The 20,513-nt window shown below is 47.5% G+C and overlaps 1 protein-coding gene across 13 annotated transcripts in view; it reads right to left on the bottom strand.

The window, feature by feature from the left end:
* CUX2 (cut like homeobox 2) overlaps positions 1-20,513 on the bottom strand; it is a 322,157-nt gene that overhangs the window by 126,045 nt on the left and 175,599 nt on the right. For all 13 annotated transcript variants that reach the window (XM_028829880.2, XM_077955002.1, XM_077954995.1 and 10 more), the window contains exons 2-3: positions 13,851-13,961; positions 10,213-10,260 (exon numbers count right to left, since the gene is read on the bottom strand). In XM_028829880.2, the coding sequence (XP_028685713.2) occupies positions 10,213-10,260; positions 13,851-13,961 (159 nt within the window). The remainder of the gene's footprint in view (positions 1-10,212; positions 10,261-13,850; positions 13,962-20,513) is intronic.

Genomic DNA, 20,513 nt, shown 5'->3' with positions numbered 1-20,513 from the left:
TTGCCACATCCCTGAAGCCTGGCACTCACCCTTGTAGACAATAGGTGCCAAATACATGCTGTGAAATGAAGGTCTCAGGAGGGAGGCAGGGGTGTGCTCTGGGGGGGCTCGTTGGAGGGGTGAGGGCATCCCTGGCGGTGTGCCCTCTAGGAAGACTCCATCACGGCCTGCCCCCAGCTGGCTGCCCTGGCTGGTTTTCCAACAAGAAAATGCAGGAGAAAGCCAGAGTGAGCAGGAGGGGGACACCAGGCTGCCCCAACCCTAGGAGCTACGAGGATTGAAGCCCAGTGGGAAGGCGGGATGTACGTCTGGAACCTTAGGTTTTGGAGAGAACAGAAAGAGTGTCCAGAGCTCAGCTGGCAGCAACACTGAATCACCATGATCCTCTCTACTCTGCAACAAGCTCTTGATCTGCACCGAATCCACCCAGCCTTCCTAAGCGGTAGGTCCCCATTTTACAGACAAGGAAACTGAGGTTCACTGAAGAACCTGGCAATCGGCAGCACTGCAAATTTGAACCCGGCTCCAGGCGACTCTAAGCTTAAGTCACTTCTCCACTGCCACAGGCTCCAGATGAACGAGGAATCTGCACTCACCCTTTCACCCCCGGAATTAAGTGCTGCTCCTGACACCCAGTGGGTACTCAAATTCTTCCAGAATGCATGAGTAAATAGTAATGTTTACCACCTTAGCCCCTGCATCTAGCGCCACACCTGGCACCTAGCAGGTGCTCAACAAACATCTACTGACCAGATAAACGCAGGACTGCACGAGTGGCCACATGACCCACGCTGGTGTCGGTGGGGCTGTGGCAGTAGCTTCCATCTTGCATCTCCCACCTCCCAGGAGGCAGACGTGACCACTGAGAGTCACTGGGCCGACTGAGCCATGAGATGGATGCACGCCCAGCGGCCTTATCTCCCCACCGACTGGCCCCGCACGGCCTTCCATAATGCAGTCCATTAAAAGGCTTGTAAATTTTCATACACGAAAGCCTACCATGGCGTCGGCACAGACTAATTGTTGTTAAATGTGCGGGAATGTTACTGCCACGCGGCTGGAGTGATCACTCTTCCCAGCCTGGCCCAGACGCCAGCCCATTCCTCTGCAGGCGGAAAGCTTACAACATTCGCACAAGGCCAAAAAGCAATTCGTGTCAAAAAGATCAATAATATAAAAATAAAGCGCGAGAATTCTAGTTAAAGGGAATGTCATATAAATATGTGGTTCACGTCCATGACTCCAAGATTAAAAAAATCAATCAATATCGTTCTTTAGATGATGTTATTTCTAATGAGAAATACCCGGAACAACTGCAAATAACTGCTTAACTGGGGGGAAAAAAGCATTAATAATTTACTTTATAAGGCATATAATACCGAATGAAAGAGGATTGCTGCTGGTTCTTAATTTGGTTGTAATATGGCGTGACAGGTTCAATAATGCTTTGGTGGGTTCTTAATATTAAATTCGGAAGGACGTTCATTCAGTTTATCGTTAAGTTTTACCCCAAGCCGGGCAGGGCAGACTTCCAGAGGGGCAAGACTTGGTTATGGGCAGCCAAGGACGATGCACCATCAAAGCAACTATGTTATCAAAGAGGAAGGAGGATGGGGAGGCCGGGCGCGGTGGCTCACGCCTGTAATCCCAGCACTTTGGGAGGCAGAGGCAGGAGGATCGCTTGAGGCTAGGAGCTCGAGACCAGCCTGGCCAACATGGTGAAACCACGTCTCTTCAAAAAATACAAAAATTAGCTGGGTGTGGTGGTGCACTCCTGCAGTCCCAGCTACTTGGGAGGTTGAGGCACAAGAATTGCTTGAACCCAGGAGGCAGAGGTTGCAGTGAGCCAAGATTGCGCCACTGCACTCCGGCAGAGGAAAGAGGGCGGGTCATGTGTGTGCACATGTGCGTGTCGGGGGTAGTAGAGAGAATGGGAGGTCTTCTCCTCATTATATCTGATGTGAGCTGCAAGCAACACTCTTGTTTATTGAGCACTTATTATGCACCAAGTTCTGGGCTGGATATGCAGACTTGGGCTTGAATCACAGCTCTTTGTATGCGGTAGGCTTTCCTGGCAGATCCTGCCTGAAAGAACAGTTCAGCAAAGAAACATCTAAAAGGACTGGCCTGGCTGAGTGATGAGCTCCTTTCTGGCCCTAACCACCTGCAGATCTCCAGCTGGGCCCTAAATCTAGAATCACCAGCCTCAGCTCCTTCTGCACCCCCAGATCCCTCAAGGGGCCCGTTTGGCCCTCTAAGCTGAGGTTGGCATCTTCTGCTCTCTGTTCAGCTGATGAATCGCTGTGTAAGCTCAGGCAAGCCACTTTACCTCTCTGAGCCCTGGTTTTACATCTATAAAAGGGGATGATACCAGCTCTGCCTCCCTGGCTGCGTTGCTGAGAGGAGGTGACACAAGAGGCATCCCCCTAAGTGATGGATAAACCTTGCCAGCCGGTGTCCCTGCCCGAGTTCCCACTCACTACCATGGGCTGCAGCTGAGCCTCAGTCATCTCACCTGAGCAATGGGTAGGAGCAGAAACTTCATCATGGGGCTCATGGGAGGGATAAACGTGATATACTCAGTCTCAGTGCACCTGCTGGGAATGCCAGCTCATGCTCACGAAGCATTCACCATGTGGTGGGCTTTGTTCTTGGGGCTTTTCAAGTATCAACTCATCGAGCACTCCCATCACTCCTATGAAATGGGTACTATCACCACCGTTTAAAAACAGAGGACCAGCCCAGGCAACATGGTGAAACCCTATCTCTACAAAAAATACAAAAATTAGCTGGGTGTGGTGGTGTACGTCTATAGTCCCAGCTACTTGGGAGTCTGAGGTGGGAGGATCGCTTGAGCCCGGGAGGCGGAGGTTGCAGTGAGATGTGATTGCACCAATGCACTCCAGCCTGGGAGACAGAGCAAGTCTGTCTCAAAAAAACAAAAACAAAAAACAAAACAAAACAAAAAACAAACAAACAAAAAACAGTAAAAGCAGAGGAAAGTGAAAGCCACAGAAGTTATGTGCCTTGCCCGAGGTCACACAGCCAGGAAGCAGACAAGCTAAAATGAAAGCCTGAGCCAATTTGGCCCCAAAAGCCACAGTTGCCCCTACCGCTCATCCCCCAGGGTGGCCTCACCAGCCAGCAAGGCCACTGCTCCCTGTGGCCTCCCCTACTGTCAGAACTGCACACGTCTAATATCTGTTGTGGTTCTAAGGGGGCCCTGTTTACAAAGGGATAGTCATACCAGTGCCAGGAGCACCAGGGTAAAGGGTAGTTTAGGGAGTGAGAGAATTATGCCATCAAAGACAGCTGGAAGAGCAAATAATGTTAAAAGGCAAAAAAAAAAAAGAAAAAAAAAAAAAAAAAAAAGCCCTGTAATTAAATTTCAGCTCAAACGGAAGAGCAAGAGTTTGCAGGCAGACGCGGAACAGAAGCGGGGCACAGAAACCAAAGAAGGATGCAGCACATGGGGCTGGGTGGGGCTCGGGGCCAGAGTAGGGAGGGACGTGCACATCTCGGGTGATCTCAGCTGTGAGGAAACCCTCCCCTCCCCTCTCAGGAAGCCTGGCTGCGAGCACAGGTGCTGACCCACCAGAAAGGTCTTCTCCTAGGTTAGGACTATCCTTCCCCACCCACGATTGTCTTGGTGGGAAAAGCAGAAAAACCTCAGTGTCTTAGAAAGCATCTGGGCCTGGGGCAGGAAGGATGGAGGAATGATCTCTCCTCTCGGTCATCTCTGAGAGACCAGGGCCCCCATATTATCAGATTAGTGGCCAGAGGGATCCTGTTAAAACCTGAGTAAGAGCTGGACACTCCTCTGCTCTAAAGCCTCCCATGACTCCCACCTTATTCAGAGTTGCAGTCAAAGTCCTTACAGTAGTCTCGAGCCACTAGCTTTAGGCAGATGCATAAAAACAGATGATGCTAAGCACCAGTGAATGCGAGGGGCTCCAGGGTTGATGGAGGGCTGGGGTGGTCAGGGAGGGTTCCCTGCTCCCCAGGACCTGATATTTGAAAGGAGCTCATCCAGCAAAGAGATGGTGCAGGGAAGAGCATTTCAGGCAGAGGGTATGGCAAGCACTGACACCCTGAGGTGTGAATGAACCAGGTGCTCACAGTCAGATGGCAGTTGAGGCTGCAGTCATCCGATGGCTCAACTGGGTTGGACGTCCACCATGGCCCCTGACTCCAGTCTGGTGCCTCAGCAGACTGGCCTCTCCTCCACGTACTGTCTTATCCCTCAGACCCTCTCCATGCAGGCTGGGCTTCTCACACAGGGTGGTCTCCAGGTAGTCACACTTCTCACATAAAGGATGGGTTTGGAGAGGTGTGGTGGGGAGAGCCAGCAGGAAGGCTAAAGGCTACACTGGATCATGGCACAGTGTCACCTCCGCCATGTTCTACTGGTCAAAGTAGGCACAGGAGCAGATTCAAAGTATTGGAGACACAGACTCCATCTCTTGGCGGGGAATGCAGGGACACATGGCAGATGTGCATGGGATGGAGACACTGCCATTGCTGTCATGGGGGCAGGGTGTCAATATGAAGTGCAGCAAACAAGTAGAACCTCTGGGATGGAACCGACGGCCTCCCTTGGGCTCCTGGATATTATTTCAGAATCACAGGGACTCGGTTCCTATAGACATTTTTTCTTTTTCTTTCTTTAAAGGATTCCATGTGGAATCCTAGGGACATCCTTGAGGGCAGGGATGGTGTCTCACCATCTTTGGATCTGCAACAGTCCTCACACAGAGCCCGGGACACAGAAGGTTCTCCACAAGGATCTGTTGAGCGGACCTGCATGGTGCCAACAGAAGGGTAGCCTTGTCTTCTTTGGGAAGTCCTTCTTCTGGGTACTGCAAAAATGCTTGCTCTCCCTCATACCAAGAGGGGTCGAGGTGACCACTGAGTTGTGACCATCACTGGGCTAGCATCTAGAACCCTGCCTAGTATGCAGCAGCTACTCAATAAATGCTTGTTGTGGTGAATAAACGATTACATGGACTCAGCTGATGATCTAATGCATCTTTGACCCTCTCTCTAAGCACCTAGAAGATGATCATGCCACACGAATTTCCCCAGACCCTGAGTTGTTAGAGGGAGAACATTCTCAGTCCCACGCAACCATGCACGCCCACCATGTTGGCAACAAGTGACTCACTGGCCACTTGACACACAGAATGTCACGAATCTCATGCAATTGTATAAGCTGACCCTATTTATAGATGAGGAAACAGTGGCTCAGAGACATAAAGTCACTCACCAAGGTCACATAAGCTTGTCAGTGTTAGGGTGGGGTTCAGACCTTGGGTGTCTAACCTCCCCTGGGCGTCAGAGGCCAGGTCGGCCCACTTGGTCCCCAAACTACTGTGTTTCTTTTTTTTTTTTTTTTTTTGAGACGGAGTCTCGCTCTGTGGCCCAGGCTGGAGTGCAGTGGCCGGATCTCGGCTCACTGCAAGCTCCGCCTCCCGGGTTCACGCCATTCTCCTGCCTCAGCCTCCCGAGTAGCTGGGACTAAAGGCGCCCGCCACCTCGCCCAGCTAGTTGTTTGTACTTTTTAGTAGAGACGGGGTTTCACCATATTAGCCAGGATGGTCTCGATCTCCTGACCTCGTGATCCACCTGTTTCGGCCTCCCAAAGTGCTGGGATTACAGGCTTGAGCCACCGCGCCCGGCCCCAACTACTGCGTTTCAATCAGGCCCAAGTGAATGTCTCTGTTCCAATCCAACCCAAAAGGTTTTCCACCATACAGGTCACATTCCCTTTATGATGGCAGAAAAAGGTGGCAGAGAAAAAGAAAATCTCAAGCTGGGCCGGTGCACACGCGCTTCAGAAAAGTTTCACCTCTGAGTTAGCATAACAAAACTTTTAATTTAGATGTTTTCATGTCTCCCTCCAAGTAAAAATAAGTTTAAAATAATGACTGTAATAAATGAAGGTAATTAATTGTAGTTTGTTCCTTTACTGTCTAGTCAGCTTAATTTTACCTTTTCAACTAATAATGAGAAAATAATTTTTGTGCTCGGAGGGTTAATGATATGTAACTGCGAGAACTGCTAATTGCATGTTGCAATCCATCCATCAACAACCCCATCTGTGCGACTTGATTATGTTTGCTAAATTATTGCTTTGAATTATCTTTCATAAAGCAACTTTTATAATTAGCGAGGCTTTCGTCTTGCTCTTTTCTCTGTACGCAAGGATATTCAAACTTTGGCCATTTCAAGCTGTCTCCATTAAGCCACCTTCTCCGGCTGTCTTTGTTTCCCTGAACAGGAGAAATCAAAACTGTCCTTTAAGCAATCAAGGCAGACAGAGAAGCTTCCTTGATTCACAGCAGGGCAAATTCACTTCCTCTCCGCCCCCTCCCACCGGCACAAGCGGGTGCACGCGCGCACACAAACACACACACACATACACAGAAAGAAAGAAAAGATAGATCCACACATAAATAATATAAAAAGATAAGAAGTATGCCCAGATTCTGAACACGCCAGGGCTGGTGAAGCAAAATTCAGGAATAACATGGTATCTTTTTTCAACATGGTATATTTCATGGTATATACCATGAAACTGAACATGGTATAGTTCAAGGAAAGGCCTGCATCGGGAAGAAGGAATGATGGGTGTGATACTCAGCCCTGGCATTTTATGGGCTAGTTTATGTGACTTGGGACGGTGTTTGCCCCAGAGAATATTTCCAGGAGGTGATTAATACCCACTTGGGAATCGCAGCGCCAGCCCAGAGCCCAGTGGATTGCGAGAGGAGAGCGGCATAAAGGATGAGGCCTCATTAAAAAAATTAAAATGAAAATCAAATTTGGATTATAAACGGCCTGTGCATGTGCAGCTCTTTCTGGACGAAGGAGATGCTTTTTATTAACACCTTCCTTTGGCGGCGTCTCTCCCCTGAGGCGCAAGGAGGACACAGAGGCCACGATGGCTTAGTCAATAGATCATGAGAAAAGCAGCGGTTTCAGGAATAAAATTCCAGACAAATGTAGTCTTCTTGGTACATTAAAGGGACGATGGAAAGCCCTCTTAAGAAAATTAACAAAGTTCTTTAAGGTCTCCAGCTATTAAAGCAGCATCTATTCAATGTGTCACATGGGTTTTGAAAATGAGAATTCTGCTTTGTCTTTCCTTTTGGCCTAAGACTTTCTCTGTCCCAGTATTTACTGAGCACCAACCGTGTGCCAGACCCTGGGACTGTCTCCATGCTGCTAAAGTTTTTGAATCCTTTTTCCTTTTTTAAGAGACCAGGTCTCGCTCTGTTGCCCATACTAGAAAGAAGTGGTATAATCATAGCTCACTACAGCCTTGAACTCCTGGCCTCAAGTGATCCTCCCACCTCAGCCTCCTGAGTAGCTGGGACTACAGGCACGAGCCACCATGCCCAGCTGATTTAAAATTTTTTTTGTAGAGATGGGGTCTCATTATGTTGCCCACGCTGGTCTCAAACTCCTGGCCCCAGGTGATCCTCCCACCTTAGCCTCCCAAAGTGCTGGGATTACAGGCATGAGTGACCGCACCTGGCTTCTAAATCCTTATTGTTAGCCTCATTTGGCTGAGGAGGAAAGCTGAAGTCCAGAGAGGTTAAGGAACTTCCCCAAGGCCACACAGCTGGTTTAGGAGCAGAGCTGAGGTTTTGACCAGGCCTGAGTCAGATCTGCATGTATTTTCTACCATGCTGCAGTCAGGTCTTCTCCCAAACATCACCCAAACCTAACGTTTCTCCTATTGAAAAGCTAACATAAGTCATACCCACCTCCTATAGGAAAAAAACAAACAAACCCTGGAACCCTTCTTTGAGATAAAAAGCCTTCAACACCTAGTTAGGAAAGTGGCAGATGGCTGCTCAGGCACACTAGAGACCCAGTAAACCTGTATTGGAGGTCACTGCTTATAGGAATAATAAAATATCCAAGACTTCTCATATGCAAGGCAGTATTTTAAGCACTTCATCCGTGCTAACTTTGTTCTTCCTCAATCTCACCCTGTGAAATATGTATATATACACATTTTTTCTTTTGAGACAGAGTCTTGCTCTGTTGCCCAGGCTGGAATGCAGTGGTGCGATCTCGGCTCACTGCAACCTCCGCCTTCTGGGTTCAAGCGATTCTCCTGTCTCAGACTCCCGGGTAATTGGAATTACAGGTGCCCACCACCACACCTGGCTAATTTTTGTATTTTTAGTAGAGTTGGGGTTCCACTATGTTGGCCAGGCTGGTCTCAAACTCCTGATCTGAAGTGATCTACCCTCCTCGGCCTCCCAAAGTGCTGGGATTACAGGGGTGAGCCACTGCCTGGCCTGAAATATGTATAATTAGTATCTCATTTTACAGATGAGGAAATGGAGGCACAGAAAGGTTAAGTAGCTCACCTCAAATCACACAGCTAGTAAGTGGGAGAGGTGGGATGCCAACCCAGGCTGACTCCAGCATCTGTGCTCTTCACCTGCTAACAGCTCTTCGTGTGTCAGACATTATATTAAACCCTTTCCCTGCATTAGATCTCAGTTAATCCTTAAAACAACATGAAAAGACTTGCCAGTGTCTTTATACTCCCATTTAACAGATAGGGAAAACTGAGGTTCTAAGAGGCCAACGGAAGCTCTGTTCACACCAACTCAAGCAAGGAAACAGTTGAGAAAGTGATGCTCTCTACAAACAGCTCAATGCCTGTCTTTAGATTGGGCAGAGGGATCAGTTGCTATAGGTAGCTTGTGTGCTGAGCGGCTCTCCTGGGACTAGGAGTTGGTAGATGGGAACCTCTATTTTTTTTTTGTAACACAAAGTCATGAAAACCCCCATTCCTAACATTATTGGTCTTTCTGGTTGTTTTCTTCCCAGCCCAGGCACCTCGCAACCAAATGAATCAATACCGGATGGCCCTCTAAATAAATAAGCACATCAGTCAACTCGGTAATAAAATGAAAGGATGAAAAATATGGAAATCAGCGACATTTGTGTAAATCCAGTTATTGTTTACTTTAATATTGCCTTATGTGCTTATGTGGTTCCAAAGAGACATATTTAAAGTAATGTGGCGCTTGGTGGATGACAGACTTAAAATGCATCCCCTCTGGTGAGCTCCGAGTGTGGCCAATCCTTCTGGGGTCCTGCCTGAGTCCAGGAAAGCCTGAGAAGAGCCCCCTCAAGATGGAACACTTTAGAAATCCCTGGACCCGCATGATTCCAGTCTTTTCTTGGCCTGCCTCCTGTGCCAGCCAGCCAAATGGACATTATCAGACTCTTGGTTACGAAGGCAAGCAAAGAGGAGAAATGGGGGCAGTTCACCCTGATCACAGGGCTTCCATAAAGCAAGATAAATTATTTACTGAGGACAGCAAAGGAACTAGGGCTCAGCGGGTTGGCAGGAAAGAATGCGGACAATGTCACTTTTATACTCAAACAGTGGGCTGGTGCAAAGAATTTCTGGTTGGGCTGGTAATGGTGTGGACTTATCTGCAAGGCTGCCTCAGAGAATCAAAGGAGAGCAGAATGCCAAGAGAGGGCAAAGGTCATCTCGTACCAATATCTGATTTTAAAGATAGGAAACCAAGCCTGGAAGGTGAGGTAGGTTTGTTCAAGGTCATAGATTTTTCTTAAATTTTATTTTTTATTGTTTTAGAGACGGGGTCTCACTCTGTCACCCACGTTGGTGTGCAGTGGTAGGATCATGGCTCACTGCAGCCTCAATGTGACGGGTTTAAGCAGTCCTCCCACCTCAGCCTCCAGAGTAGCTGGGACTACAGGCACGTGCCACCATGACTAGCTAATTTTTAATTTTTTTGTAGAGATAGGGTTCTTGTTATGCTGCCTAGGCTGGTCTTGAACTTCTGGCCTCAAGTGATCCTCCCACTTCAGCCTCCCAAAGCATGGGATTACAGGTGTGAGCCACTGTGTATGCCCCAAGGTCACAGATCTTACATGTAGCAGAGCCAGTGTAAGGTTGGGCAAAGTCTAGGGAGAGGGAGATTTCTTGGAATCAGACTTGAATTCTGTCAAACTGAACAGAGAACCAATTCTTATCACTACACCATTGGGATGGGACACCAGAGGGAAGGGCACAGAGTTTGCAATGGGGACAGGGAAGCTTCTCCAAAGCTTCTGGAGGCTGCTGGCCCCCTTGGGCAACTCTAGGTGGGACAGGAGGGGGAGGCATGGGGGGCACTTTTCTGACATGTTGTGGGCCCTGGGTCTTACCTCGGCTTGGAAGCTTTTTAATACAGGAGCCACCATCTCTCTGATTTCCTGAAAAAGAGATCAGCAAAGAGTTCACTACAGTGCCAGGTGGGACGCCCCCATGGCCCCTGCTTGTAGCTCGCTGCTGTCCCTGGCTCAGCATTTCCCAAGCATGTCCCGTGGGGCCTGAACTCCATTGGATTTCACAAGGGACACACACAAATAGGGGTACCAAGCCACACCAGACTGGGAAATGTCAAGTCCAAGGGGTTTCTTTCCTGCAGGACTTTCTGGAGTCTTTCATAATGCATGCAGGGAATTTCCAGAAGACAAAGGAAGTGGCATTTCTCAAATGGGTTTGATCACAGAAGGGTCTTTTATGCAAAATGTCTTGTGAGACAGGTAGTCCATCCCAGGTCACACTTTGGGGTGGGGTGGGGGCTGGAGAGGTAACCTGAATTCTCCATGCTTAGCACTACATGGAAGTCCTTCCTTAAAAACCTTCTGCCCTTCAAGGTGTTGCCCGGGGCAGCCTCTTTCAGGTTTCCGTGACCCTACCCTGTAGCCACCTCTCCAGTGAAGACTGCCTTTTGCATTTTAGCAATGCCACTTGTGTACTTGGCTCTCCTTCCTCACCGGAATGTGCAGTTTCTGCAGTCTAGGCTGGGTCTCTACCCCATTTGAGCTGTGCAGATGTTTGAGGAACTCTATGGAAGTGGGCTGTCTTCAGAGGATAAGTTTGTCCCAGTCACCTTGAGCCTCCTATTTCCAGACCCTAATTTCCCGGCTTTCATGAATGACCTGAGGATCCCAGCAACTTGGGCTAGCCTGGCAAACTCCTACGTATTCTTCTCCCTGGCACGTAAGAGGGAAGCCTTAAGAACCACGTGTCCTGAGACTCCAAACCTAATCCTCCAGTTTCCTGTGAGATCTGCTGGTGTGACTCCCCCATCACAATCAGCCACAGCTACCAGTAATCCCCATGGGAGGCACTGAGGGACTAGACAGTGTGGGGAGGGGGTGCCCCAGACAGCACAGGAAAGGAAGAGATGGGCTGAAGAAGACTTATGGGCAGGTAAAGAATAAACCCCTTCATTATGCAAATAATAATGTGTTGCTTCCACCCCTGATTCTGGATCCCTGGGGCTTTCCTGAGCCACTGATTGATAGACTGATGTATGTCGGGGACCTTCAGAGGAGACACAGGCCTAGTAGACTTGCCCATAAGGGGCCATGGGTGCAAGGCTGAGCCATGGAGAAGGAAACTTCTGAGAGTCTGGGTCACAGGTGGTGAACTCAAATGCCCACCAGGCCAGGCAGGAAGCAACTACAAGGGAGGCTGGGACAATGCAAGCCCCACCAATGGAGTGACGTGCTCTGCTCTAGCTGATGACGGTAGCATGAGCACGGAACCTCTGGGTTGCACAAGCTACCAAATATTCTCAAAAGACACCGGAAATCCAATTTTTAGGTGAAATCATCTGAGATGCTAAATATTGGCAACTCACCATAAAGTTCAAAAGACTTTACAGACTAAATAAAAATGTGATGGCGGGAGACCTCTGGTCCATGTTCAGGAAACATTAGTTCTGGATGCGACCTCTCAGAAAACCCAGCTCTCCAGTTCCTTGAGTTTACAGAAGGGGAAACTGAGGCCCCAAGAGGGGCTGGCCTGCTCAAGGTCACACAGCAAGTGAATGGTGCAGCTAGAATTTGAACCCAGGTCACTGGACTCCCCAAACTGGACCTTTTCACAGGCCCACACTCAAGTATCTGAGCACTCTGCGAGGGACAGGCTTGGTGGGACTTCGTGCTAATACCGCCCATTTCTAGAAGCACGCCGCCTCGTCTGCTTCACGGCTGGGGGACGCCCAGCACAGGCGCGAGCAGGAGGTGAGCTGGGCACCAGCCAGAGGAGCTCTTAAATAAAGCCTCGGCGTGACTTTCTCCATCAGGAGAGACTGGCTCCAAAAAGGAGAATTTTCAGAGGCACAACTATAATAGGAATGGAAACTTATTCCTCCTAATTACATAATTGCATAATTATGCAGTATTAAAATTATATAAGCTGAACTCAGAGGCTTAAAACATGGCCTGGATTTCCCTCATCACCTGGGGGCTCCCACATGGCCTCAGAAGAAAGTCAGTTGGGCTAGGAGAAGGAGGATGAGACAGAGGGTCTAAGCTGACTAGAGAGAGGGCATGTGCAGCTGTGAAGATGTGGGGCGGATTCAGCTCTGCTTCCTGGAGTCAAAAGAGAGTCAAAGGTAACCTCATTCTGGGGAGAAAAACTAGTTTCTAGACCAAGCTGAGCTCTGTTCTAAAAGGCGAAGGAAGGGTTCTCAGCATCACTGGTGCCTTCTTGGCTCTTGGAGTCAAACCAAAGGCCTGGCTTGACTTTTCTGAAGCCACAACATGGGAGAGGCTTTTAGACCTGAGATTCATGCCCCTTCTCCACATAGACACTCTCTTCCTTCCAGACTTGCTCCATGGACAAATTCTAGCTAGATCCTAGTCCGTTCTCTTGCCTTGAAGAACCAAAGACATTTATGACTTGTGTGAGAAGGATTTTGCAGCTAAGAGGCTGAGGTGGACCTGAGGCTTCTCCCCTCTGTGCTCATATGGCCTGATCCCTAGCTGGGTTTGCCTCTTCCCTGTCTTCCCATGTTCCCCTCCCTGAACAGCGAGATGGCAACAGGATCCCCCACCAATCCCGGTATCAGACTGGCAGAGTGTAACTGGTGGAATCCAAGTCTCCCATCTGAACGCCAAACTCTGCCCCACCTTCCTGCAGCACACCTGAGCAGGTAAGGACAGATGTTAACCTTCTGCTGACCAGAAGGAAACACAGTTGGCTTTGGGGAGATCCGGCCGCAGAGATCCCTGATGTCTGTTCCCTGTCACAGCCCTGATGTGTCACATCCTTTTCATATAGAGTCAGAGGGCTTTATTTTCCCTATTTGTATTTATTCTCATCATTTGTTTTGTAATTTGAGAAGCAATAGGGGGGCCTGTGAGAGGAGGGAAAAGAATTCACACATCCAGGGCTGGTAAAGAATAGAAACTTGTCTGTTCTAGTCCGTTCCTTGGGGGACTCTTACATTGCTGGGGGCTAGTCATTCTCTGTCCCCTACCAAGCTCCCTGCAATGGCTGCTAGAAAAGGCATAGCTGGTTGCTGGGACTGCAAGGGAGGCGGTGAAGGGGAAGAATAAGGTGCACGTACAGGGGGTGAGAGGCCGAGTTTCAGAGATGATGAGCGCCAGCAGGCCCGGAGAGGGTGTTAGAGAGTCGACGGCTGCCTTCTTCCAGACGCCAACGGGAAAGCAAAATAAAATCAAGAACTCTAAGGCACACTGTCTTTGCCAGCAAGGCCAGGCATTTGACTTGGATATGAATGTGGGGGGAAAATGGACGTTTCACAGCACCCTCGAAAAACAATGACGTTGATGGAGAAACGCCCCGCCCCCGCTTCAGTCGGCACTGCTAAGCACTGCTAGGCCAAGAAACCCCGAAAGGTTGGGGGCTGTCATTTTTCTTTGTGGCTAATTAGCTTCTTTTCTTGTTAGTCACTTACATCTACAGTTTTCAAAATATAGTTTGAATGGAGAGAAATCTGCATTCCTACTGAGTTAATTCTATAACAGCAAATATACCATACCTCAGGTACATTTTTCTTAAATTCCCGGCGGAGTTCAATTAAATGTTTATGAGAATGTTCACTCTCCTCCTGCCGTGCAGACAGCTCAGAAGCGACGGAATTAAGCTCCTTCTGGAACAATAAAAAAAAAAAAAAAAAAAAAAAAAAAAAAGGAGAGAGAGAAAAGAAAAAGATTTTTTTTCTTTATTCCTTTTTAACCATTGTACAAAACAGCATTCTGAACAAGTTTTCTTAACTTACAAAGCTGAGAAAAGACAGGATATTGACTCCTGGCACAAATAAATAATTTACAAAACTGGGATGCAACTGAAAAAAAATCCAGGACAGCTTTTTTTGCTCATTGGAAGTCAGGCCAGATCAATAATCCTCTATAAAGTTGGGTGGAGTTGGTTTTTTTTCTTTTTTCATCTCTTCCCCCACCCCCTGCCCCACCTCTTAAATTTCCAAAGGAGTGATGGCATAAGCTTGTCAGTAACTGTAGAAAACATCTCCAAACCATGTCAAAATAGTAAAGTGCGGCATATTGTATGGGCATATTATAGTGGAAGAAAGTGCTGTCGACAGCTTTCATATATCAGAGGTGGGAACGGCTCCAACTATGACTTACTTACACTTAAAGGTTCATAAATACGCCTTTTAAGATATAGATGGCTTTTTAATTTCAGTAGATTTTGGAAAAATGAAGGTGCCAATAAGAAGTAAGCTGACCTTTTATGTATCTCGCAGTAAATCATTTAAGGTTCACTTCAAGTCTGAGAAATATTTCATTGAAGACTCCTGGATTCAGAAGAAATGGATTGGAAGGCGCTTTGTTGGCTTATATGCAAGGAAGGTATCAGACCAGGTTTTTATAGGATGTACCAGAGAGGGAAAGAGAGAGAGGGATGGAAGGGGGGATGCTCCGGTTCACACACATCACAGACAATGTCTGCTGGTCGTGCATGTATATTTGATCACCCCTCTTGAAGCTTTCTTCACTTTAATGGTGGCAGTTTCACAAGGGGAGTACAATTCACCATGAGTTGTCATGGATTTCATTTGCATAATTCAAGAAATGCTCTGTTTATGTGGTCGGCTGCTTCCTTGCACCATCCCGAGATGGGCTTTTTTTCTGGACCATAACTCGAGGAGCATTTCTGTATATATCACCCGATTATATTTGCAGCAATCAAGCCCCATAATTTCCTAAATCCGGTGATGCAATAAATTTCTGCAATCAGATTTATTAAAAACACACACGCAGATGCGGGAGTGTATTTCTAGGGTGAACTCTTTAATCTAACATATGTATGATGAGGCCCAGCACCGTGTTGAAAGACCCCATTTGTCATCACTAATACACATTCATCTTGCACACACAATGAAACACTTTTGCCATTAGATAATGAAATAAAAGTACTATTAACCCACTGCAAATCCTTTTCCCTCTAAGAGACGAAATGCATGGTAATTGTCTTATATCATGTCTCAGAGTCACTAAATCTGCTCAATAGCAGCTCACCAGAGCACCATAAACCTGGCACCCCAAGCTGGGAAGAGTGTCCCTGGCCTATGGATTTCTTTGTAGAAATCCAACAAGGAACTTCTATTTCTGGAGAAATGTCTAACTTCTTTAGAAAATTATGAGACTAGAAGGGAGAAGGTGGAGGCACCAAAGTAGCTTTGAAATAGAGGTGAGGGCCAGGTGCGGTGGCTCATGCCTGTCATCTCAGCACTTTGGGAGGCCAAGAGTTCGAGACCAGCCTGGGCAACATAGTGGCCTCCTCTCTACAAAAAAATAGAACAACAAGCTTGTCGTGGTGGCACTGCACCTACAGTCCCAGCTACTTGGGAAGCTGAGATGGGAGGACTGCTTGAGCTCAGGAGGTCAAGGCTGTAGTGAGCTGCGATGGTGCCACTGCACTCCAGCCTGGGTGACACAGAGACCCTGTCTCTATGTTGGGGGCGGGAGGAGCGGAAACAGGTGCTCTCCAAGGTGCTGAAAGCAATTCTTGCCAAAGCACAGGGTACTCCCACTTGAAGGTACATGGGGGCTTCCAGTTTAAAAGCCCGGTTTATACCAGGATTAAGCCAGGTGAGGAACAAGGTGTTATGAGCAAAAAGGGGGAATTCTGGTTTATCATCACTTAAAACTAATCACAGTTTCTAATAAAGAAACTACAACTGATCACAACCAAAATATCCAGTGACAGGAGAGATCAGTGTTTGTAGCAATATACAAAGGTAGACAAAACCCAACTGGTTGGCACGGCCATGTAGACAGAATCTCACTTGGCAGGACAGAAAAAAACTAGAGTGCCATGGTCAATTTGAGTTGCAGCAGTGTACTCTCAGCTCTTTTTAGTTTTTCTCTTCTCTCTTGAAGACAAAGATGTGATTTTTACATTGCTGCAGGACAAACAGAACTGGAACATGGGTTTACAGCTCTCCATCTTGGATTATTGTGTGTCTGACACTATGTTCTTTTTTTTTTTTTCCGAGACGGAGTCTCACTCTGTTGCCCAGGCTGGAGTGCAGTGGCGAGATTTAGGCTCACTGCAAGCTCCACCTCCCAGGTTCACGCCATTCTCCTGCCTCAGCCTCCCGAGTAGCTGGGACTACAAGCACCTGCCACCATGCCCAGCTAATTTTTTGTATTTTTAGTAGAGATGGGGTTTCACCATGTTAGCTAGGATGGTCTCGATCTCCTGACCTCGTGATCCACGCACCTCGGCCTCCCAAAGTGCTGGGATTACCGGCATGAGCCACCGCACCTGGCCGTGTCTGACACTATGTTCTTATTGCAGGGACACTGGTACCTTCCCATAACACAGCAACCAATGTACCTGGTGGGGGTGGACTTTGACTCCTCATTAAAAACATCCAGCCCAGGTTCTGAAAGGAAATCGCAGAGCAGGATAAGTCTAACCACCTGATGTGTTATCACAGACAATTATGCCTGACTCCCTCCACCTGCACCTCTCAGGCTGCTGGTGGGTGCAAATCTGACAGACAGGATGTCTGCTGTGTCCATACTGCAGAAAGAACCAAGCCAGGGAAGGCAGGGGGACATCACCAGGACCCTCACTCTGACCCCACCACAAGCCCAGCCCTTGGTATCTTTCCTCGAGCAGACGAAGTCACTGACATCCACGTTCTTCTCAATTTTGCCTAAATCTATGCTTGTCCTTCAACCCTGAATTCTTGCCACAGTTCACTGGTAAACATACTAACACCAATAATAATAATAGTAAATAGTCATAACTACCATTTATGGAAAGCTTACATGTACCAGGCACTATGCCTAAGTTCCTAACATACATCATCTCATGGAACAAACACATTAATGTGTCTGTATGGTGATTCAAGCAGGGGCTTGGAAATATATTACAGTCAATTCTAATAACCGAGGTGTGGATTATCTCCTTGGTGGATTATAAAGGCAAATTTTTAATGCCCTTCTCTTCAGTGGGCTTCTGCTCCGCTTCTCCATCAGCTGGGGGGTGTTCAGGGCACTTGTTTTAAATGATATGGATGTGTAAAGCTTCAAGTGTTCAATAAACGTTGTCTTTTTTTTTTTTGAGACAGGGTCTCACTCTTGTCACCTAGACTGGAGTGCAGTAGTGCAATCACAGCTCATTGCAGCCTTGACCTCCCAGGCTCAAATGACCTTTCCACCTCAGCCTCCCTAGTAGCTGTGACTATAGGCATGTGCCACCATGCCCAGCTAATTTTTGCATGTTTTTGGGGTAGAGACAGGGTTTCACCATGTTGCCAGGCTGGTCTCAAACTGGGCTCAAGCAATCCACCTGCTGTGGCCTCCCAAAGTGTTGGGATTACAGGTGTGAGCCACCATGCCTGGCCTTGGCTGATATTAATCTTATGCTTAGATAAACTGAGAGCTAAGAAAACACCTCACCAGATCAATGATTTCAAGAATTCTGGATTTCACAGCTCAGTAAAATTTCTGCTTTAAAAAGAAAGGAAGACTGGTAGAGTATTGCCAAATGTTACTGTATCAAGCAAAGACATTAAAAACCACTCCCTCCCACCCTAAAAGAAAGGATATTTGAATATCAGCAAAGCAAGAGGGCCAATGACAGCATCGGCACGGGTCTTTCATAATACACGCAGCTAAAATTAAAAAGCTCATGGCATTATATCTATTTTGAAGGAATGGAAAAAAATTCTATCACAAACATAAACCAGCACTGGTCTAAAGCTGCGTTTTAGAAAGCATGTCTGAACCACCACACACACAGCTTTGGTAATCCAACAGAAGTCAGGATCTCCTACCCAGCCCCTGCTGGCCCCACCAACCCCCCCAGCCCTGGGGGAGCCATGATTAACACAGCCCCAGACTTTGGGCCAGGCCCAGGCAGGGAGGAGACTCATCTGATTAACCGGCCATCAGCAGCAGACAGACAGCCCGGAGCCCGGCGCAGACCATTCAAATAATGATCATCATAAACAGCCCATTTGCAACTAAAAAGAAATAATTTTAATGAGCCTGAAGCAGATGATAGATGCAGCTGAGGCTCGGGCCAATATGCAGAGAGAAAGGAGGCCGGGGCTGAGCTGCACCCCGTACCGGGCGCTGCAGAAGCAGCCGGGGGCTTGGAGGAAGGGGCTCTTCTGATGGGATCTGCAGCACCCCCTGGAAGTGCCCACTGCCCAGCGAGAGCCCCTGTCTCTGAGAGGGTTTGCCACTGGTGTGCTGAACAGTCTTGGGACTTAGTCCTCCAAGGCACTCAGAACATATGAGCTAGAAGGAATCCTCAAGGTTGCTCAGGTCACTGCTGTCCAAGCTTTGACCACTCATGTCCCTCTGTGTGAATTTTGCCATATTGATATAGCATCTAAAATATGATTATTTAATATTTTTCTTCAAAGGGACTCCTATGGTTCTCTTTTTGAGATATGGATCACTTTAAGTTCCATAGTTCAATGTTAAGCTCAGTGAATTAAATTTTTTTTTTTTTTTTTTTTTAGATAGGGTCTTGCTTTGTCTCCCAGGCTGGACTGCAGTGGCATGATCACAGCTCACCGCAGCCTTGACCTCCCAGGCTCAGGTGACCCTCCCACAGCATCCTGGGTAGCTGGGACTACAGGCATGTGCTACCATGCCTGGCTAGTTTTTATTTTTTTTGTAGAGATGGGGGTCTCGCCATGTTGCCCAGGTTGGTCTCGAACTCCTGGGCTCAAGCGAAAGCTTAGTGAATGGTTTACACCTGAGTAACCACTACCCAGTTCAAGATGTAGAGCATTCACGTTCCTAGGGCCTCTGAAAACTCCCTAGTACTCTCTCCTTGTCAGTACCCCTTAAAAGTAACCATGATTTGGACCTTGACATCATAGACACATTTTTTCTATTCCTGACTTTTACCTAATGACTCCTTCCCTTTTTAAAAACCTAAATAAGTGCATTTGAAAAGGACACTTTCTTGTCACTAGAGAATTGTGTACCATAATCAGATGGTAGCCATTAAAACAGAAGTATAACCAAAAACAAATCATTGCTGCCTGTGTTTGTTATAAAAGGTTAGCAAGTGCTGGAGAGGTGTTAAAGGTAATGCAGTCCCCTACAGAGACTTTCTGCTTGTTGGAATGAAGAAGGGTAGAAGAGATAAGGGAGAACTGTTCTTCAGAACCCAAGTCAATCCCTCCTAACCCTGGCTCTACTGAATGCTTACAATTTCATGTCCCATCAGTGGGATGTGTCCCACACTTCAGTAAACATGAATCATATCTGAGTCTCCCATTTAAAGATGAGAAAACGGAGGCACAGATAGTTTTGGTTACCCAACCACATCACACATGGTTAAGAGGTTGGATTTTCTCAGAGGGGAGGGTGGGTCTTGGCTAGGGAAGGAGAATGCTTCCCTAGCATTCTCAATTTGTCCGGGTTTCCCCAACCAGGAGGATTGGGAATCTTACAAGAACACTTAGTTTTTAAAGAAATTTCACGCCTGATCCCAAAGTGTCAGCTATATAAAAAGCCCTGGGCTAGAATTTGCATTCCTATGAGGGGAACACATGTTAAGATACAACCTGAGATCCTGCCTACCTGTGCCCATATTCTTCTCAGCTCCAAGGACACCTCACACTCAGACATATCCCCCTAGGGCCAACTCCGAGAAGAAACCTCCTAAAAAGTGAGTGTTGCGAGCTGGGTTTAAGGAATTGAGCACCTCAGCTGTTACTAGGCTTTAAAGAGATCCCATGAAGAGAAACAATCTCTTTATCAGTATGTCCCTCCTGGCTTAAAACCTGGCCTAGGACAATCTCCTCACTCCTGGGTGTCCCTGGGTCCCTCCCACTTCCCCCTCTCCTTGTTTCCTTCCCAGCCAGACCAAATTCCGTGCAGAAACCCAAATGCACCAGAATCTTCTGACTCCATGGTTCCACAGTCTCCTTTCCCTCAGCTCGGATGAGCTCATTCTGTCTTTGTGGTTGATCTTACTCATCTCTTTGTGTCTCAGCTTAAATGTCTCCTCTTCCATAAAGGCTTCCCAGACACCCCTCAAGTTAGGTGTCTGCTCTGAGCCCCTGTTAACTCTTTCTGATATTTGCCACCAGATTTTTTAAGCCCTAGAACTTTTTCTTCAAATGAAACTTTACACAGAAGTTCCTTATAGGAAACAATAGCTCATAGTCAACATTTCTTGAGTGTCTATTATTACC

Source organism: Macaca mulatta, chromosome 11, assembly GCF_049350105.2.
Source record: "Macaca mulatta isolate MMU2019108-1 chromosome 11, T2T-MMU8v2.0, whole genome shotgun sequence".
Lineage (NCBI taxonomy): Eukaryota > Metazoa > Chordata > Mammalia > Primates > Cercopithecidae > Macaca > Macaca mulatta.
This window is presented reverse-complemented; position numbering and strand designations above follow the sequence as displayed.